A 17,994-nucleotide genomic window follows, 5' to 3' on the forward strand; every position below is an offset into this window, starting at 1 on the left:
GTAAACAGCTAACGCTTCGAGTTGGCACAGTGGCTCAGACAACGAACTGGTGTGAGATTAAAGTTCAAGTTTCCATTATACAAATCTCAATTACGTTTACATCTTACACCTGAGCAATCGCGGCAAAAACTGTGATGATTTTCTAAACTTAATTCTTTCATCACATTGGGTGCAGAACTTAGGTTTGAATCCCATCTAAAATGCAGGCTGCCTTAGTCGCTCACAAAAGACGTATTACTCCTCAGTTCAGAGAACTTCTTCCACCCTTATTCCTAAACGGCACACAAATAACTTTTTCTTCTTTTGAAAACAACTTGGAAATAATTCTGAACAATCACTTCGACCGGTTGGCACATGCACGCATGCAGTCTGTAAAAAGGTGTCAGTGTCACTTCATTCACTACAGAAGTATAAAAAAGTACTTCCTTCGAGCTTAACAACAGACTCGTGGAATCACACCCCGTATTTGATTATGATGATCCTATTCTCCAACGGCTTTCGTATGACAGTTTACGCCTCCTGGAACTGGCTATGAACGATTGTGTGCGATACAATTGTGGCGTATGCGATTTTGATCATAGCATTCCTAGCTACAAACAGTTGTGGCTATGTTCCAATAACCACAGAAACTGTCAAACCATATGTTTCCTCTATCGCCTTCTCCAACACTGCACTCCCTCTTGTTTATCTTCAACTCTTACACTACTGTCGAAACATCACCGCAGAAATGCTTGTTCTCAACTAAGTAAAATGCAGTCTATACCGCAACACAACACAGCCATCTTCTCTAAAGCATATTCTTCGTTAGAAAGCCGACTTTGGAGTAATCTTCTTCAAACATCAGAGGAATTAATTTCCTTCTAACTTCAACAGACAGTTAATGGCCCACCTTCTGTCGCAATAGCTAGCTCTTCCATACACCTGTCTGCAGCTCGCTCTCGTCAATCCCTCTCCCCAACCCCTGTTCGCTTTCCGAGATATACTGAGTTCTCTATTTAAAGTCTGTTCTTCCTTAACAGTCATGACCACTGTAAACAGCTCAGTATGGAAAATGGAGGTGGTGTATTTGCCGCAGTAGATAAGAAACGCAGGTCCACCGAGACGGAAATTGAAGCTCCATGTGGGATTCTTTAGGCTGGATTCAGTATGGAGAGAGGCGATAAAATGGTAACTGGATTCTTCTATCGCCCACCAAACTCATCTCCTGATGTTACCGAAAACTTTAAAGAAAACCCCGGTTCCCTTGTACGTAAGTTCCCCAACCACTCTACAATCATTGATGGAGACGTTAATCATCCAACAATCAATAGGGAAAATGACAGTTTTGATAGTGGTGGGCGTGATAAGGCATCCTGTGAAACATTTCTAAATGCCCTCCCTGAAAACTACCTAGAACAGGTAGTTCAGAAACCCATTCATGATGGAAATATGTTGGATCTCCTTTGAGGAGTCCCACATCTAAACTGGAATAGTGGCCATGGCGCTGTTGTGGCAATGATGATTACCAAAGTACAAAGAACAACTAAAACAAGCAGTAAATACATATCTTTAATAAATCAGATAAAAAATCAGTAGTGTCATATCTCAATGAGGAACTTGAACCTTTTTGCACATACCAGGAGCATGTAGAAGATCCTTGGTTCAAGTTTAAAAGAATAATATACCATGCACTGGATAGATATGTACCCAGTAGAACTGTTAATAATGGGAGAGACCGTCCATGGTATTGACGCATTTAGGATAACTGATTGTCTGTGTTGAACATGACTTAATTTTTTGCAGCAAACTGAAGTAAGTCCACAATTCTCTATTTTCCTTACAAGGTGCAGCATTTTCCTATTGCTGTTAGAAATTTCCTCCATTTTCAATGCAGTAGTAAAATAATTCCATGCTATTGCGAAAGAGAGAATTGAGTGGTGAATATATTGATACTGAGCCGCGTGGAGTGGCCGCGTGGTTAGAGGCGCCATATCACGGATTGCGCGGCCCCTCCCGCCAGATGTTCGAGTCCTCTGTCGGGCATGGGTGTGTGTGTTGTTCTTAGCATAAGTTAGTTTAAGTTAGTGTAAGTCTAGGGACCCCTGACCTCAGCAGTTTAGGCCCCTTAGGAATTCACACACATTTGAACATTTTTCATACTGAACTTTCTGAAGTGATAGAACATGAACAACGCAATCAGTATAACTCGTCAAACATGACTAGAATCAAAGCAAAATCCAAATTGCATGTATCACTCGACTTGTTGATTTTCGGTAAGCTGTTAAACTTAGACTGTGAAACAAAATTAAAGCTAGACCTATTTCTTTTAAGAATCTACGAGGTTTCAATTCAGTAATTTCTGGAACTACAGTTTAACTTCAGATTCTAGTGAAAGGAGCAGTTGGAACAGTTTAGTTTTATTCATATTTCAGGGCCATCTGCCAGAAGTACACCAAGAGGACAGAAAAGAAGTAGGAAAGCAACTATATGGTTAGAAACTATTTGGAAAGCTTGTCACAGTTCTGGAAAATCCTACTTACATGAAGAAGGAAACGATGATTGGGTATATGCAGTAAAAACTGCTAACTGAAATGTGTGACTATGATGCAATATGAATTGCATCTGTTCAGTCACTTCAAAATTGCATTTACTCAGTCACTTGAAAAATCTGTAACAAAACGGAAAAAAACTGTTGTCCGGAAAGATATAAACAGAAGGAAAAAAAGTGGTTGCGACTTAAGAGGTGGGGTTTCCTTTTCCATTAAATTGAAAGATGCATAGAACCCTGAATTAGATGTCTGTTTGATAATTCCCATAAAGTGTCAGGGTCAGTCACCAAGTTCTCTTTCAGTTGTTGAGCAAGAGGAACTGTTTTTGGCGAAATGACCTTTAACGGAAAGACGGAAAGAAAGGAAATGATGGATTTATTACCTTTTACTTCCCCACGTCGACATGTTTTCTTGAATAAAATCGGTTGGGATTTGGTACATCAGGAAAATAACGCCACGTCAGCAGCAATGACCAAGATGGTGACGGGGATGAACCATTGTATGACATTAAATTTGTTAAGCAATGGATTATCATTTCTCGTAGAAGTGGGATGTCAACCTTAGAAGGATTTTAATATTAGGTTCAGAGCCACGGTAACTCCATTTAATCATAATATTTTGTTCTAACTGCATAACAATATGATCTAAAAATCAATATTTCCATTATCTATGTGTTTTACATTTGTAAGCAATTATTTCCAAATAAATCAGTGTACTTCATAAGTAATTGTTATTTTCAATTTTTTAAAATTCGTGTTTTCCTCCAAACCATGTTTTTACACCAGCACCACGTCTGCCTTACACGTCTCAAATATCTGTAGCCAAGTATGGTACAATGACTACGAAGTTTAAATTTAAACATTAATATCAATTTAGACCCCCCCCCCCCTCCCACAAACCACGGAATTTACCGCGTTGGGATGGCTTACGTGCATCAACGACACAGATGCACGTACTGTAGGTGTAACCACATCGGAGGGGAATCTGTAGAGAGGCCAGACTAACACGTAGTTCTTGACCGAGGAAAACAGTTTCTCAATAGTTGCAGGGGCAGCAGTCTTAATGTTGATATTGCAAACGGCCGAAATCCAGGGGAAATTACAGCCATCATATTCGCTGAGGGGATCCCTGCTTTATGGCGTAATAATGATGTCATCTTATTGGGTAAAAATATTCCGGAGACAAAATAGTCCTTCATTCTAATTCTAGGGGCGGGAATGATAGGAGTTAAACATTTTACAGGGCCATGAAGACTTGGCTGCATTAAGCAGGTTGAAGTGGATGTAAGTTGTGGAGTTAAGTAAAAATAAGTTGGCTTGCACAGGATAGACTGGTGCGGAGATTGCATAAAATCCGCGTTGGGGCTGAGCACCACCACAACAACAACAAATTTTGATTTGGATTTTTACTAACCGCCGTCTGCTTCACGTCTGCTGTGCAGCGAGCTACCTTAATTTAAGTATTATCTGTATTTTTCTTACTTGTCACTTCTTCTTCTGCGTGTTTTTGCTTTTAGGAAGCTTTAATAGTAGAGTGCTATTAAGTGTTCCATAGATTTCGTGTTTGTTTTGAATACAGTCAGAGAGAGTCCCTTTAGTCAGCCATAGTGCCAGTAGTGTCAGTGTCGCCCTAACCGCCGTCTGCTTCACGTCTGCTGTGCAGCGAGCTACCTTAATTTAAGTATTATCTGTATTTTTCTTACTTGTCACTTCTTCTTCTGCGTGTTTTTGCTTTTAGGAAGCTTTAATAGTAGAGTGCTATTAAGTGTTCCATAGATCTCGTGTGTGTTTCGAATACAGTCAGAGAGTCCCTTTAGTCAGCCATAGTGCTCGTAGTGCTAGTGTTTGTTTTCAATACCGTCCAGAGACAGGTAGTGGTATTTTCCTTGTTTCTACAAGAAGTGGTTAGCAATCACAGTTTAGTCAATAATCAACCGCCTTTAGTGAATTAGCAGTCTAGTTAAAAGCTGATTAACACTCTATAGTAAATTGATTTCTTAGGATGGCTAGGATGTGTGGCTGCTGTGTACGGACGCAGGAGGAGCTGGCCACTCTTCGCGAACAGCTGAGCGTGTTGATGGCCGCGGTCAGCCGTCTTCAGGCTGCTGCCTCGGAGTTTAGCGGCAGTGGGGAGTCTGGTGCGTCGCATGGTGCACCCCAGGTGTTAGATGCTTCACCCACTGTCCCTGCTGTCGAGACATCTTCGCGGGTACCGGGCGCGGTTGGGCCACCCTCTCCCCAAGGGGAGTGGCGGGTTCAGCGGCGTTCGCGGCGCACGAGGCGGAGGGTCAATGTGGAGGTTGGCCGTGTGGCATCGCCCGCTCTGCCTGTGAGTGGACATGTGGCTGCTCCTTCAGCAAGGTCCGAGCAGGCACACGGGGGGAGGGGTTTATTAGTTATTGGGAGCTCCAACGTTAGGCGGGTGATGGAGCCCCTTAGGGAAATAGCGGAAAGGTCGGGGAAGAAGGCCAGTGTTCACTCTGTCTGCTTGCCGGGGGGTCTCATCCGAGATGTGGAGGAGGCCCTACCGGCGGCGATAGAGAGCACTGGGTGCACCCGACTGCAAATTGTTGCTCATGTCGGCACCAATGACTCTTGCCGTCTGGGTTCAGAGGTCATCCTCAGTTCGTACAGGCGGTTGGCGGAGTTGGTGAAGGTGGAAAGCCTCGCTCGCGGGGTGGAATCAGAGCTAACTATTTGTAGTATCGTTCCGAGAACCGATCGCGGTCCTCTGGTTTGGAGCCGAGTGGAAGGCTTAAACCAGAGGCTCAGACGATTCTGCGGAGAGCTGGGGTGCAAATTTCTCGACCTCCGCTATCGGGTGGAGAAATGTAGGGTCCCCCTGAATAGGTCAGGCGTGCACTACACGCCGGAAGCGGCTACGAGGGTAGCGGAGTACGTGTGGAGTGCACATGGGTTTTTTTTAGGTTAGAGAATTCCCTCCCTAGGCCCGACAAGACGTCTCCTGAGACGCGGCAAGGCAGGAGTAGGCAAAATGCAACAAGGAATAACAATATTAATGTGCTAATAGTAAACTGCAGAAGCGTCTATAGAAAGGTCCCAGAACTGCTCTCATTAATAAACGGTCACAACGCCCATATAGTACTAGGAACAGAAAGTTGGCTGAAACCAGACGTAAACAGTAATGAAATCCTAAACTCTGATTGGAATGTATACCGCAGAGATAGGCTGGACAGTGAAGGGGGAGGCGTGTTTATAGCGATAAGAAGTGCAATAGTATCGAAGGAAATTGACGGAGATTCGAATTGTGAAATGATTTGGGTGAAGGTCACGGTTAAAGCAGGCTCAGACATGGTAATTGGATGTCTCTATAGGCCCCCAGGCTCAGCAGCTGTTGTGGCTCAGCACCTGAAGAATAATTTGGAAAATATTTCGAGTAGATTTCCCCACCATGTTATAGTTCTGGGTGGAGATTTTAATTTGCCGGATATAGACTGGGAGACTCAAACGTTCATAACGGGTGGCAGGGACAAAGAATCCAGTGAAATATTTTTAAGTGCTTTATCTGAAAACTACCTTGAGCAGTTAAACAGAAAACCGACTCGTGGCGATAATATATTAGACCTTCTGGTGACAAACAGACCCGAACTATTTGAATCAGTTAATGCAGAACAGGGAATCAGCGATCATAAAGCGGTTACTGCGTCGATGATTTCAGCCGTAAATAGAAATATTAAAAAAGGTAGGAAGATTTTTCTGTTTAGCAAAAGTGACAAAAAGCAGATTACAGAGTACCTGACGGCTCAACACAAAAGTTTTGTCTCAAGTGCAGATAGTGTTGAGGATCAGTGGACAAAGTTCAAAACCATGGTACAATATGCGTTAGATGAGTATGTGCCAAGCAAGATCGTAAGAGATGGAAAAGAGCCACCGTGGTACAACAACCGAGTTAGAAAACTGCTGCGGAAGCAAAGGGAACTTCACAGCAAACATAAACATAGCCAAAGCCTTGCAGACAAACAAAAATTACGCGAAGCGAAATGTAGTGTGAGGAGGGCTATGCGAGAGGCTTTCAATGAATTCGAAAGTAACGTTCTATGTACTGACTTGGCAGAAAATCCTAAGAAATTTTGGTCCTATGTCAAAGCGGTAGGTGGATCAAAACAAAATGTCCAGACACTCTGTGACCAAAATGGTACTGAAACAGAGGATGACAGACTAAAGGCCGAATTACTAAATTTCTTCTTCCAAAGCTGTTTCACAGAGGAAGACTGCACTGTGCTTCCTTCTCTAGATTGTCGCACAGTTGACAAAATGGTAGATATCGAAGTAGACGACAGAGGGATAGAGAAACAATTAAAATCGCTCAAAAGAGGAAAGGCCGCTGGTCCTGATGGGATACCAGTTCGATTTTACACAGAGTACGCGAAGGAACTTGCCCCCCTTCTTGCAGCGGTGTACCGTAGGTCTCTAGAAGAGCGAAGCGTTCCAAAGGATTGGAAAAGGGCACAGGTCATCCCCGTTCTCAAGAAGGGACGTCGAACAGATGTGCAGAACTATAGACCTATATCTCTAACGTCGATCAGTTGTAGAATTTTGGAACACGTATTATGTTCGAGTATAATGTCTTTTCTGGAGACTAGAAATCTACTCTGTAGGAATCAGCATGGGTTTCGAAAAAGACGATCGTGTGAAACCCAGCTCGCGCTATTCGTCCACGAGACTCAGAGGGCCTTAGACACGGGTTCACAGGTAGATGCCGTGTTTCTTGACTTCCGCAAGGCGTTTGACACAGTTCCCCATAGTCGTTTAATGAACAAAGTAAGAGCATACGGACTATCAGATCAATTGTGTGATTGGATTGAGGAGTTTCTAGATAACAGAACGCAGCACGTCATTCTCAATGGAGAGAAGTCTTCCGAAGTAAGAGTGATTTCAGGTGTGCCGCAGGGGAGTGTCATAGGACCGTTGCTATTCACAATATACATAAATGACCTGGTGGATGACATCGGAAGTTCACTGAGGCTTTTTGCAGATGATGCTGTGGTGTATCGAGAGGTTGCAACAATGGAAAATTGTACTGAAATGCAGGAGGATCTGCAGCGAATTGACGCATGGTGCACGGAATGGCAATTGAATCTCAATGTAGCGAAGTGTAATGTGATGCGAATACATAGAAAGATAGGTCCCTTATCATTTAGCTACAAAATAGCAGGTCAGCAACTGGAAGCAGTTAATTCCATAAATTATCTGGGAGTACGCATTAGGAGTGATTTAAAATGGAATGATCATATAAAGTTGATCGTCGGTAAAGCAGATGCCAGACTGAGATTCATTGGAAGAATCCTAAGGAAATGCAATCCGACAACAAAGGAAGTAGGTTACAGTACGCTTGTTCGCCCAATGCTTGAATACTGCTCAGCAGTGTGGGATCCGCACCAGGTAGGGTTGATAGAAGAGATAGAGAAGATCCAACGGAGAGCAGCGCGCTTCGTTACAGGATCATTTAGTAATTGCGAAAGCGTTACGGAGATGGTAGATAAACTCCAGTGGAAGACTCTGCAGGAGAGACGCTCAGTAGCTCGGTACGGGCTTTTGTTGAAGTTTCGAGAACATACCTTCACCGAAGAGTCAAGCAGTATATTGCTCCCTCCTACGTATATCTCGCGAAGAGACCATGAGGATAAAATCAGAGAGATTAGAGCCCACACAGAAGCATACCGACAATCCTTCTTTCCACGTACAATACGAGACTGGAATAGAAGGGAGAACCGATAGAGGTACTCAGGGTACCCTCCGCCACACACCGTCAGGTGGCTTGCGGAGTACGGATGTAGATGTAGATGTAGATGTAGAGACCTGCTCGTCAACGGCGATCCGGCGGCAGTTCCACAGGAACTCTAGCATGGCGATGAGGAAGGCTGCGAGTGTGCCGGCGAGCAGAACGAGGAAGACGCCGCCCACGTTTAGTAGGACCAGCTCGTCGCTGGACTTCTGTACGCCATCCTCATCCGTGTTGTCGCAGCCGGGGCCCTCCGCCTTCCACCAGTGTGCCTTGAGAGCGCTCAGGTTCCCGCGCTCCTGTAGCATCAGCACTGCGCCGCTCACAGCCGTCCGGAATGGCGAGTCTGCAAGCAAACCGTGGACGTTACTCTAAGCGCACTCTTCTCTTCATCTATCATGAGAGCACTTACTAATAATTTCGGATGGAATATTGGTTTAATTTCAATTAATAAATATTGAAACAGCTTAAACAGGAAAGGAATATAGACCTGCAAACAAACTTGATCATTAAGCACCCGTTCTGAAAAGAAAATTTCGCACTTGTTCAGAATGTACACCAGTAATAAGTTTACGCAGGCGTTCTGTAATCCTTTGTAAACTTGGTGTTCATTTTCAACTGCTCGCGGCGTAATGAATAATCCATTAAATTTCGGGCAGGCACCTGCGCAAATAAAATTTCCTCCACTGATATTTCGGCCGCGTATCGTCCGGCCATCCTCAGAGTGAGTCACAAGACTGACGACAAGATGCCAAGCGCTGCCTAATATGCTCCACCGCGGCGTTACTGAGCATGCGGGTCACAGATGCTGGTCGGCGGCAGAGACATCCTCTTACACATGCGCCGCCTGTGGCGAAGGCGTACAGACATTCGATTCGCTTATCAATGTATGATAGGCGGCTGTGACACGATGATGACTTCTCTGCAGTTTAATTACTCCAAGAGCCGGATTCCATGCTTAATCCAAATTAAAACCATTATCTCTATTTATTAAATAGTTAGCTAATCTAATTTCTATAGCTTCCTTGAAGACAGATTCCCAAAAAGAAGAGGTGGATGTTAAAATCTTCACATCACTGTACTTCATGGAATGACCTGTATCAATACAATGTTCGGCCACAGCTGACTTGTCTGGCTGTAATAAGCGTGTGTATCTTCGATGCTCCACACACCTCTCATGAACGGAGCGTGTTGTTTGACCTATGTACGACTTCTCACAATTTCCCCAAGGAATCTGATACACACTCGCTTTACGAAGCTGTAAATCGTCTTTCGCAGAGCCGAGTAGAGCTGCAATCTTCGTGGGGGGCCGGAAGACCACCTTAACACAGTGTTTCTCAAGAATACGACCTATCTCCGAGGAAAGAGCACCCACATAGGGCAAAAACGCACTAGATCTGAAGGAATTACTATCCCCACCACATACTTGCTTTTTAGGGTTTGCATCGAAGTGAGAAATCAGGAAATTTAAAGAAATTCCGTAGTATTATAAGAGAAAGTGGGATTAATAAAACGTGGCAAAATACGTGCTACGGTTAGAGATGGAGACGGCAAGAGAGAGAGAGAGAACTCTTTCATATGAGAAAATACAAACTTCGCTGTTGTGAAGGTGAGGATTTTTTTCTGATGTGGCGGCAGCAGAGTCCAGTCCGATGAAAAATGGGGCAGAGATATAACAGTCCAGGAGTCAGCATTTTCTTAGTAGGCTCATCTCGAATTGAAAATTGGAGAAGCAGTCATATATATCTTTATATTCTAAATAAAATTCATTCAGCTGGACAAGGTCAGTTCAAAAAGTTTTGATTCTGGATTAATAAAAATCACAGAAAACTTTTAATGCCCCGAGTGTTCTACATGGTCCACATCATTTTGAGTACAACATACGTAGGCGGTTATGGCGTCAGAGCGTTAATCCCTCCTGTGAATTTATGGTACGTACATATTTATAATACCAAGTCTCGTCACCAGTGATGATTTCTTACAGAAGAGAACTGTCCGTGTATTTCATTTCAATCAAATCACGGGAACATTAAAATTAAAACGGATGGAATAACAATATTTAATGGACACTCATTTGAAAAAAATTTCAAACATTGAGTTCTATACGGAAATTCTGCAAGAATCTGCAGCAGAAGAGTTGCCAACCTACATCCAGGAAGATGTGGAGGTTTCTAATAATGGTGTCATCGAGGAGTTAAGAAGCAAACTTAAAATCCGCAAATGCTCTCGCCTACAGGAACTGTGGAAAGGAACAGAGCTAATTGTTAAGGCCATAAAACAGCTGTTATACTGGAAGAACATTAGATTTGTACTGAAATTCGAGAATATTCCTACTTTTTATTTGTCAGAATACTGGCTGCAGTAGCAAATGGCTGATTCATATGTAGATTAAAATTATAAGTCAAAAATTAAGCTGAATGTTATTAAAAATACACCAAACAAAAATAAAGAAAGAGTTGTTTTCTGTGTGTAAATATATACGCCATAATTAATAAAGTTTATCTACCAGAACGTATTATGCTTTTTTACTTGCTGCCCTGCCTATAATCCTAAAAGTCTCCTTTTTACGACGATCTACGCGTGTGGGACGTGGGTAATTACGTGACCATGAAAAGTAGTTAAAACTAGATACCTGAAAGAATAGCGACCCTCTTTACGTACTTAATATGACATGGGCAATTGCGTGAGTTTTTCCAGAATGAAGTCTCGGTTGGGGTAATCTAGTTCTCTCCTTGCCTCCCTACTCTGTCGTCCACACGTCGTTGTCTTGGTTCGTGAGTCAAGGTGTGCAGGACAAACTTGAGACACACCTTTGTCTTCTTCAAACCATTCCGGAAAATGCCTCGAACACTTGATTTAGAGATGTTGCTCCACTGCGATTTGTGACAGTACAACGGGAACACATTACAGCCACTGTCCACTACGTAGCACTGCGTGCTGGTAACTAATTTCTCGAATGCACATATATTGTTTACAGTTGTCAGTTCCAGCTGTCACCGCAGTTACAGCGCTGAGGTCAATTACACGTTGGTAATGAAATCAGTCTCGGAACTCTTTGGATGGACGGAGTAAGTTCATGCATAGCACATTTGTGTTACACAATTAATTTGTTATCAACGAAATTTTAAATATTTTAGAACTGATCTCAGCGAACAAACTTTACTGACTGCTGTATAACGTATATTGCTTAAGACGTTAAAAGTTATGGACTTTTCTGGCGGAAATCCATCACTTTCGGATTTTAAGGTCCAAGGCCCTTACTGTTAGGCACGCTGATGTCTCAACGAGATTTGTTGACATGAGTTATAAGATTGGCGTAAATACAGTTGTATTACTTGTGAGTTATCCAATAGCTAACAAATAATATTTAAAACTAAATTAAATGTAGAAAACAGAATAAGAAATGTAAGAGGAAAAACATTGCCCTATGATGAGCCAAATTTACAGCTAATAGATAGGGACTAACTTATACCGCAGCCTTCTTATAGTGCGCTTCTTTGCTATTATAACAACGATAAGAATGGGGTGCTGAAAAATAGTGAACTAAAACAGGAGGCAGAATGCTCTCAGATTTCAGATTAAAAAGGAAATAATAAAGAAGTGATTTGGAAACAATTTTCAACCCTCTGCCTAAATACTGCTGAAGAGAGGAAGCTGTGGCCCCAGAGACAAGACTTAGCCTTTTGAAAGAGGCAGAACACCTAAACAGCTACTTAACAATGAGCATTGAAATATTTTCTTGAAGTAAGAAAAATACAATTATTTAACCTACAATGCCAAGTAGCATTTCCATTCCCATAATAAAAGAAACGGTTGAGAAGCTTCTTTAGAGCAGTAATATGAGGGTGAGAATTAACATGTGTACGAAAGCGGCCAGGAGAGAGGGACAAATTTTTCTAAAGAAGTGCCTTGTTAGGAACTCAGAATTGCTGAAGATACAGAATTTTCAAAATTTCGTGAGAGTGTTGTGAAGAAAGTGCGAATGAATTCGGTGGAGATTGTGATCCATACGGTCGACGGTTTAAAATTAAAACATTGGTATCATTTGATGTAAGCGATCACTTTTCCATATATGTCAAGGAAAGCTCGAGGAGCCATAGGTTCCGAGTACTGGTTACAAAACTTCTAAAAATAAGAACGGTACCCAGGCAACAGAAACAAATTAAAACACAGAGAAGCAAAGCGAGTGCCGATTGGGATGACTGAGGAAATTGAGCTAAACTCATGGGAATCATCAGAATGCTTAAACATACAGAGTTACAGACGAAATATAGGAGTGTATGTTGCTGTCGCAAGAAGCGAGCAGTTACCATTTGTCTCTTGAAAATGGTTAGCGGGATTTGTATGTTTAAGGTTATACTGTAATGACATAATGAGTTGTATCAGTTAACTTTCTCTCGCTGTATCGAACAACGTTTAAACTTTGCCATGACTCATTGTACATCTTTCGCAAACATGTTTTCTTGTTTTTCTTTAATATCTTACTTTGCTATGTTTACTTATTTAATATATTGTGTCAAAGAGATGTGTTGTTGTTGTTGTGGTCTTCAGTCATGAGACTGGTTAGATGCAGCTCTCCATGCTAATCTACCCTGCGTAAGTTCTTTCATTTCCCAGTACCCACTACAACCTACATCCTTCTGAATCTGCTTAGTGTATTCATCTCTTGGGCTCCCTCTACGATTTTTACCCTCCACGCTGCCCTCCAATGCTAAATTTGTGATCCCTTGATGCCTCAGGACATGTCCTACCAATCGATCCCTTCTTCTAGTCACGTTATGCCACAAACTTCTCTTCTCCCCAATCCTATTCAGTACCTCCTCAGTAGTTACATGATCTACCCATCTAACCCTCAACATTCTTCTGTAGCACCACATTTCGAAAGCTTCTATTCTCTTCTTGTACAAACTATTTATTGTCCATGTTTCACTTCCATTCATAGCTACACTCCATACAAGTACTTTCAGAAACGACTTCCTGACATTTAAATCTATACTCGATGTTAACAAATTTCTCTTCTTCAGAAACGCTTTCCTTGCCATTTCCAGTCTACATTTTATATCCTCTCTACTTCGACTATCATCAGTTATTTTGCTCCCCAAATAGCAAAACTCCTTTACTACTTTAAGCGTTTCATTTCCTAATCTAATTCCCTCGGCATCACCCGACTTAATCCACTACATTCCATTATCCTCGTTTTTGCTTTTGTTGATGTTCATCTTATATCCTCCTTTCAAGACACTGTCCAAGTCCTTTGTTGTCTCTGACAGAATTACAACGTCATCGGCGAACCTTAAAGTTTTTATTTTTTGACCCTGAATTTTAAAACCTACTCCGAATTTTTCTTTTGTTTTATTTACTGCTTGTTCAATATACAGATTAAATAACATCGGGGAGAGGCTAAAACCCTGTGTCACTCCCTTCCCAACTACTGCTTCCCTTTCATGCCCCTCGACTCTTATAACTGCCCTCTGGTTTCTGTACAAAATGTAAATAGCCTTTCGCTCCCTGTATTTTACCCCTGCCACCTTTAGAAATTGAAAGAGTGTGTTCCAGTCAACATTGTCAAAAGCTTTCTCTAAGTCTACATATGCTAGAAAAGTAGGTTTGGCTTTCCTTAATCTTTCTTCTAAGATAAGTCGTAAGGTCAGTATTGCCTCACGTGTTCCAACATTTCTACGGAACCCGTACTGATCCTCCCTGAGGTCGGCTTCTACCAGTTTTTCTATTTGTCTGTAAAGAATTTGCGTTAGTATTTTGCAGCTGTGACTTATTAAACTGATAGTTCTTTAATTTTCACATTTGTCAACACCTGCTTTCTTCGGGATTGGAATTATTATATTCTTCTTGAAGTCTGAGGGTACTTCGCCTGTCAGGTACATCTTGCTCACCAGATCGTAGAGTTTTGTCAGGACTGAGTCTCCCAAAGCCACCAGTAGTTCTAATCGAATGTTGTCTAATCCCGGGGCCTTGTTTCGACTCAGGTCTTTCAGTGCTCTGACAAACTCTTCACGCAGTATCATATCTCCCATTTCATCTTCATCTAGATCCTCTTCCATTTCCATAATACTGTCCTCAAGTACTTCGCCCTTGTATAGACCCTCTATATACTCCTTCCACATTTTTGCTTTCCCCTCTTTGCTTAGAGCTGGGTTTCCATCTGAGCTCTTGATGTTCATACAAGTGGTTCTCTTATCTCCAAAAGTCTCTTTAATTTTCCTGTAGGCAGTATCTATCTTACCCCTAGTGAGATAACCCTCTACATCCTTACATTTGTCCTCTAGCTATCCCTGCTTAGCAGTTTTGCACATCCTGTCGATCTCATTTTTGAGACGTTTGTATTCCTTTTTACCTGCTTCATTTACTGCATTTTTATATTTTCTCCTTTCATAAATTAAATTCAATATTTCTTCTGTTACCCAAGGATTTCTACTATCCCTCGTCTTCTTACCTACTTGATCCTCTGCTGCCTTCACTACTTCATCCCTCAGAGTTACCCATTCGTCTTCTACTGTATTTCTTCCCCCCATGCCTGTCAATTGTTCCCTTATGCTGTCCCTGAAACTCTGTACAACCTCTGGTTTAGTCAGTTTATCCAGGTCCCATCTCCTTAAATTCCCACCCTTTTGCTGTTTCTTCAGTTTTAATCTACAGTTCATAACCAACAGATTGTGGTCAGATTCCACATTTGTCCCTGGAAATATCCTACAATTTAAAACCTGGTTCCTAAATCTCTTGTCTTACCATTACATAATCTAACTGATATCTTTTAGTATCTCTAGGATTCTTCCATGTGTACAACCTTCTTTTATGATTCTTGAACCAAGTGGTAGCTATGATTAAATTATTCTCTGTGCAAAATTCTACCACACGGCTTCCTCTTTCATTTCTTAGCTCCAATCCATATTCACCTACTATGTTTCCTTCTCTCCCTTTTCCTACTGTCCAATTCCAGTCACCCATGACTATTAAATTTTCGTCTCCCTTCACTATCTGAATAATTTCTTTTATCTCATCATACATTTCATTAATTTCTTCATCATCTGCAGAACTAGTTGGCATATAACTTGTACTACTGTAGTAGGCATGGGCTTCGTGTCTATCTTGGCCACTATAATACGTTCACTATGCTGTTTGTAGTAGCTTACCAGCACTCCTATTTTTTATTCATTATTAAACCTACTCCTGCATTACCCATATTAGATTTTGTATTTATAACCCTGTATTCACCTGACCAGAAGTCTTGTTCCTCCTGCCACCAAACTTCACTAATTCCCATTATATCTAACTTTAACCTATCCATTTCCCTTTTTAAATTTTCTAACCTACCTGCCCGATTAAGGTATCTGACATTCCACGCTCCGATCCGTAGAATGCCAGTTTTCTTTAACCTGATAACTACGTCCTCTTGAGTAGTCCCCGCCCGGAGATCCGAATGGGGGACTATTTTACCCAAGAGGACACCATCATCATTTAACCATACAGTAAAGCTGTATGCCCTCGGGAAAAATTACGGCTTTAGTTTCCTCTCGCTTTCATCCGTTCGCAGTGCCACAAGAGCGAGGCAGTTTTGGTTAGTGTTACAAGACCAGATCAGTCAGTCATCCAGACTGTTGCCCCTGCAACTACTGAAAAGGCTGCTGCCCCCCTTCAGGAACAACGCGTTTGTCTGGTCTCTCAACAGATACCCCTCCGTTGTGGTTGCACCTGCGGTACGGCTATCTGTATTGTTGAGGCACGCAAGCCTCCCCACCAACGGCAAGGTCCATGGTTCATGGGGGGCAAAGAGATTTACTGATAATATAATACTGATTTACTGATAATATAATACTGAAATGTATTTCATTACGTAGCGTTACTGAGTTGTCAGTATTGTGCGGACCGTCGATGAGTGTGCTCGTGCGTTGACGCTAAGATAACTTATTTAGCTATAAATAACTGTTATATCAGTGAAAATTTGATAGAAAACATGTGTAACAGTGTCTGTCGTAAGTCTTTTATTGGCGATCTGATTTGTATCTACACCGGCCGCGGTGGTCTAGCGGTTATAGGCGCTCAGTCCGGAGCCACGCGACTGCTACGGTCGCAGGTTCGAATTCTGCCTCGGGCATGGATGTGTGTGATGTCCTTAGGCTAGTTAGGTTTAAGTAGTTCTAAGTTCTAGGGAACTGATGACCATGGATGTTAAGTCCCATAGTTCTCCGAGCCATTTGAACCATTCGTATCTACATATTATTAAAATAAAACGAAAAGTTCATGAATGCGGATTCTAGCCGTGATTTTCCTTGCGTTTTGGGCATAACAAAGAGGTAGTGTAAATTTTAATAGATACGCATCACCGAATTTCCACACGTCTCAGTTTGTTCATATTTAGCCGCGTGTAAGTGTAATTTTTGAACCCACGTGTTCTCGTTTACTCGGTGATATACTAGCTTATTGTTGCTAGATCACTGTAATTTACCAAGAGTGAAAAGTGCTTGACAGGCCGTTGAAACAATAGTATCGTGATATGTTGTGATAGCTGCAATAGTTTATTTCCCATTAGGTGTGATAGCTGCAATAGTTTATTTCGCATTAATGTGACTGTAGTGGCGTAGGTACGGGAAAGTAAATGACTCTTCATTGGTTCTGTGGGACATGCGGTAAGGATAGCAAGGTAATAAAATAGAGAGAGTGGAATTCTTGCACTTCAAGCTGAGTTAGGTAAGGACAGGAAAATGTCCGTACGGTTTAAGAAGGAAAGATTGTGAAAAGAGGTGAGAAGTTGAAATAGGTAATACGATGAAGATGCATAGGACTCTTTGGACAGCTGTACGCAGAATCAAAAACATAAGTTTTATCATTTGCTTCAGCTGTGAAGGCTCACTCTTCGAAAAATGTAGTGTAGACTGAAAGAAAAAGGACAAGCACGAATTCAGGCATAATTTGATTATTTTCATTCCGCAAAGTCCAAAAACTTGTAATGAGAATTATTTTTACTGTGAATTCAACAAATTGTCACAGAGGTGTCTTAAAATACTTGGAAATACCAACTACCCGTTCTCAGTGTATTTACTCCTTAGTAACGTTTCTCATTAATAATGTACACTACCGGAAAAAATCTGTATATTGAGCAAGCAGTAAAGGAAACAAAAGAAAAATTTGGAGTAGGAATTAAAATCCATGGAGAAGAAATAAAAACTTTGAGGTTCGCGATGATATTGTAATTGTGTCAGAGACAGCAAAGGACCTGGAAGAGCAGCTGAACGGAATGGACAATGTCTTGAAAGGAGGATATAAGATGAACATCAACAAAAGCAAAACGGGGATAATGGAATGTAGTCGAATTAAATCGGGTGATGCTGGGGGAATTAGATTACGAAATGAGATGCTTAAAGTAGTAAATGAGTTTTGCTATTTGGAGAGCAAGATGACTGATGATGGTCGAAGTAGAGAGGATATCAAATGCAGACTGCAATGGCAAGGAAAGCGTTTCTGAAAAGAGAAATTTGTTAACATCGAGTATATATTTAAGTGTCAGGAAGTCGTTATTGAAAGTATTTGTATGGAGAGCAGCCATATATGGAAGTGAAACATGGACGATAACTAGTTTGGACAAGAAGAGAATAGAAGCTTTCTAAATGTGGTGCTACAGAAGAATGTTGAGTGTTACATGGGTAGATCACATAACTAATGAGAAGGTATTGAATAGAATTGGAGAGAATGAAATTTGTGGCGTAACTTG

The 17,994-nt window shown here is 41.7% G+C and overlaps 1 protein-coding gene across 1 annotated transcript in view; it reads right to left on the reverse strand.

The window, feature by feature from the left end:
* The window catches only part of LOC126298247 (glutamate receptor ionotropic, kainate 2-like), a 415,381-nt gene that overhangs the window by 18,160 nt on the left and 379,227 nt on the right, over positions 1 to 17,994 (reverse strand). Inside the window, exon 14 of the mRNA XM_049989551.1 lies at positions 8,348 to 8,616. Coding sequence (XP_049845508.1) covers positions 8,348 to 8,616 — 269 coding nt within the window. The remainder of the gene's footprint in view (positions 1 to 8,347; positions 8,617 to 17,994) is intronic.

This window comes from Schistocerca gregaria, chromosome X (genome assembly GCF_023897955.1).
Source record: "Schistocerca gregaria isolate iqSchGreg1 chromosome X, iqSchGreg1.2, whole genome shotgun sequence".
Lineage (NCBI taxonomy): Eukaryota > Metazoa > Arthropoda > Insecta > Orthoptera > Acrididae > Schistocerca > Schistocerca gregaria.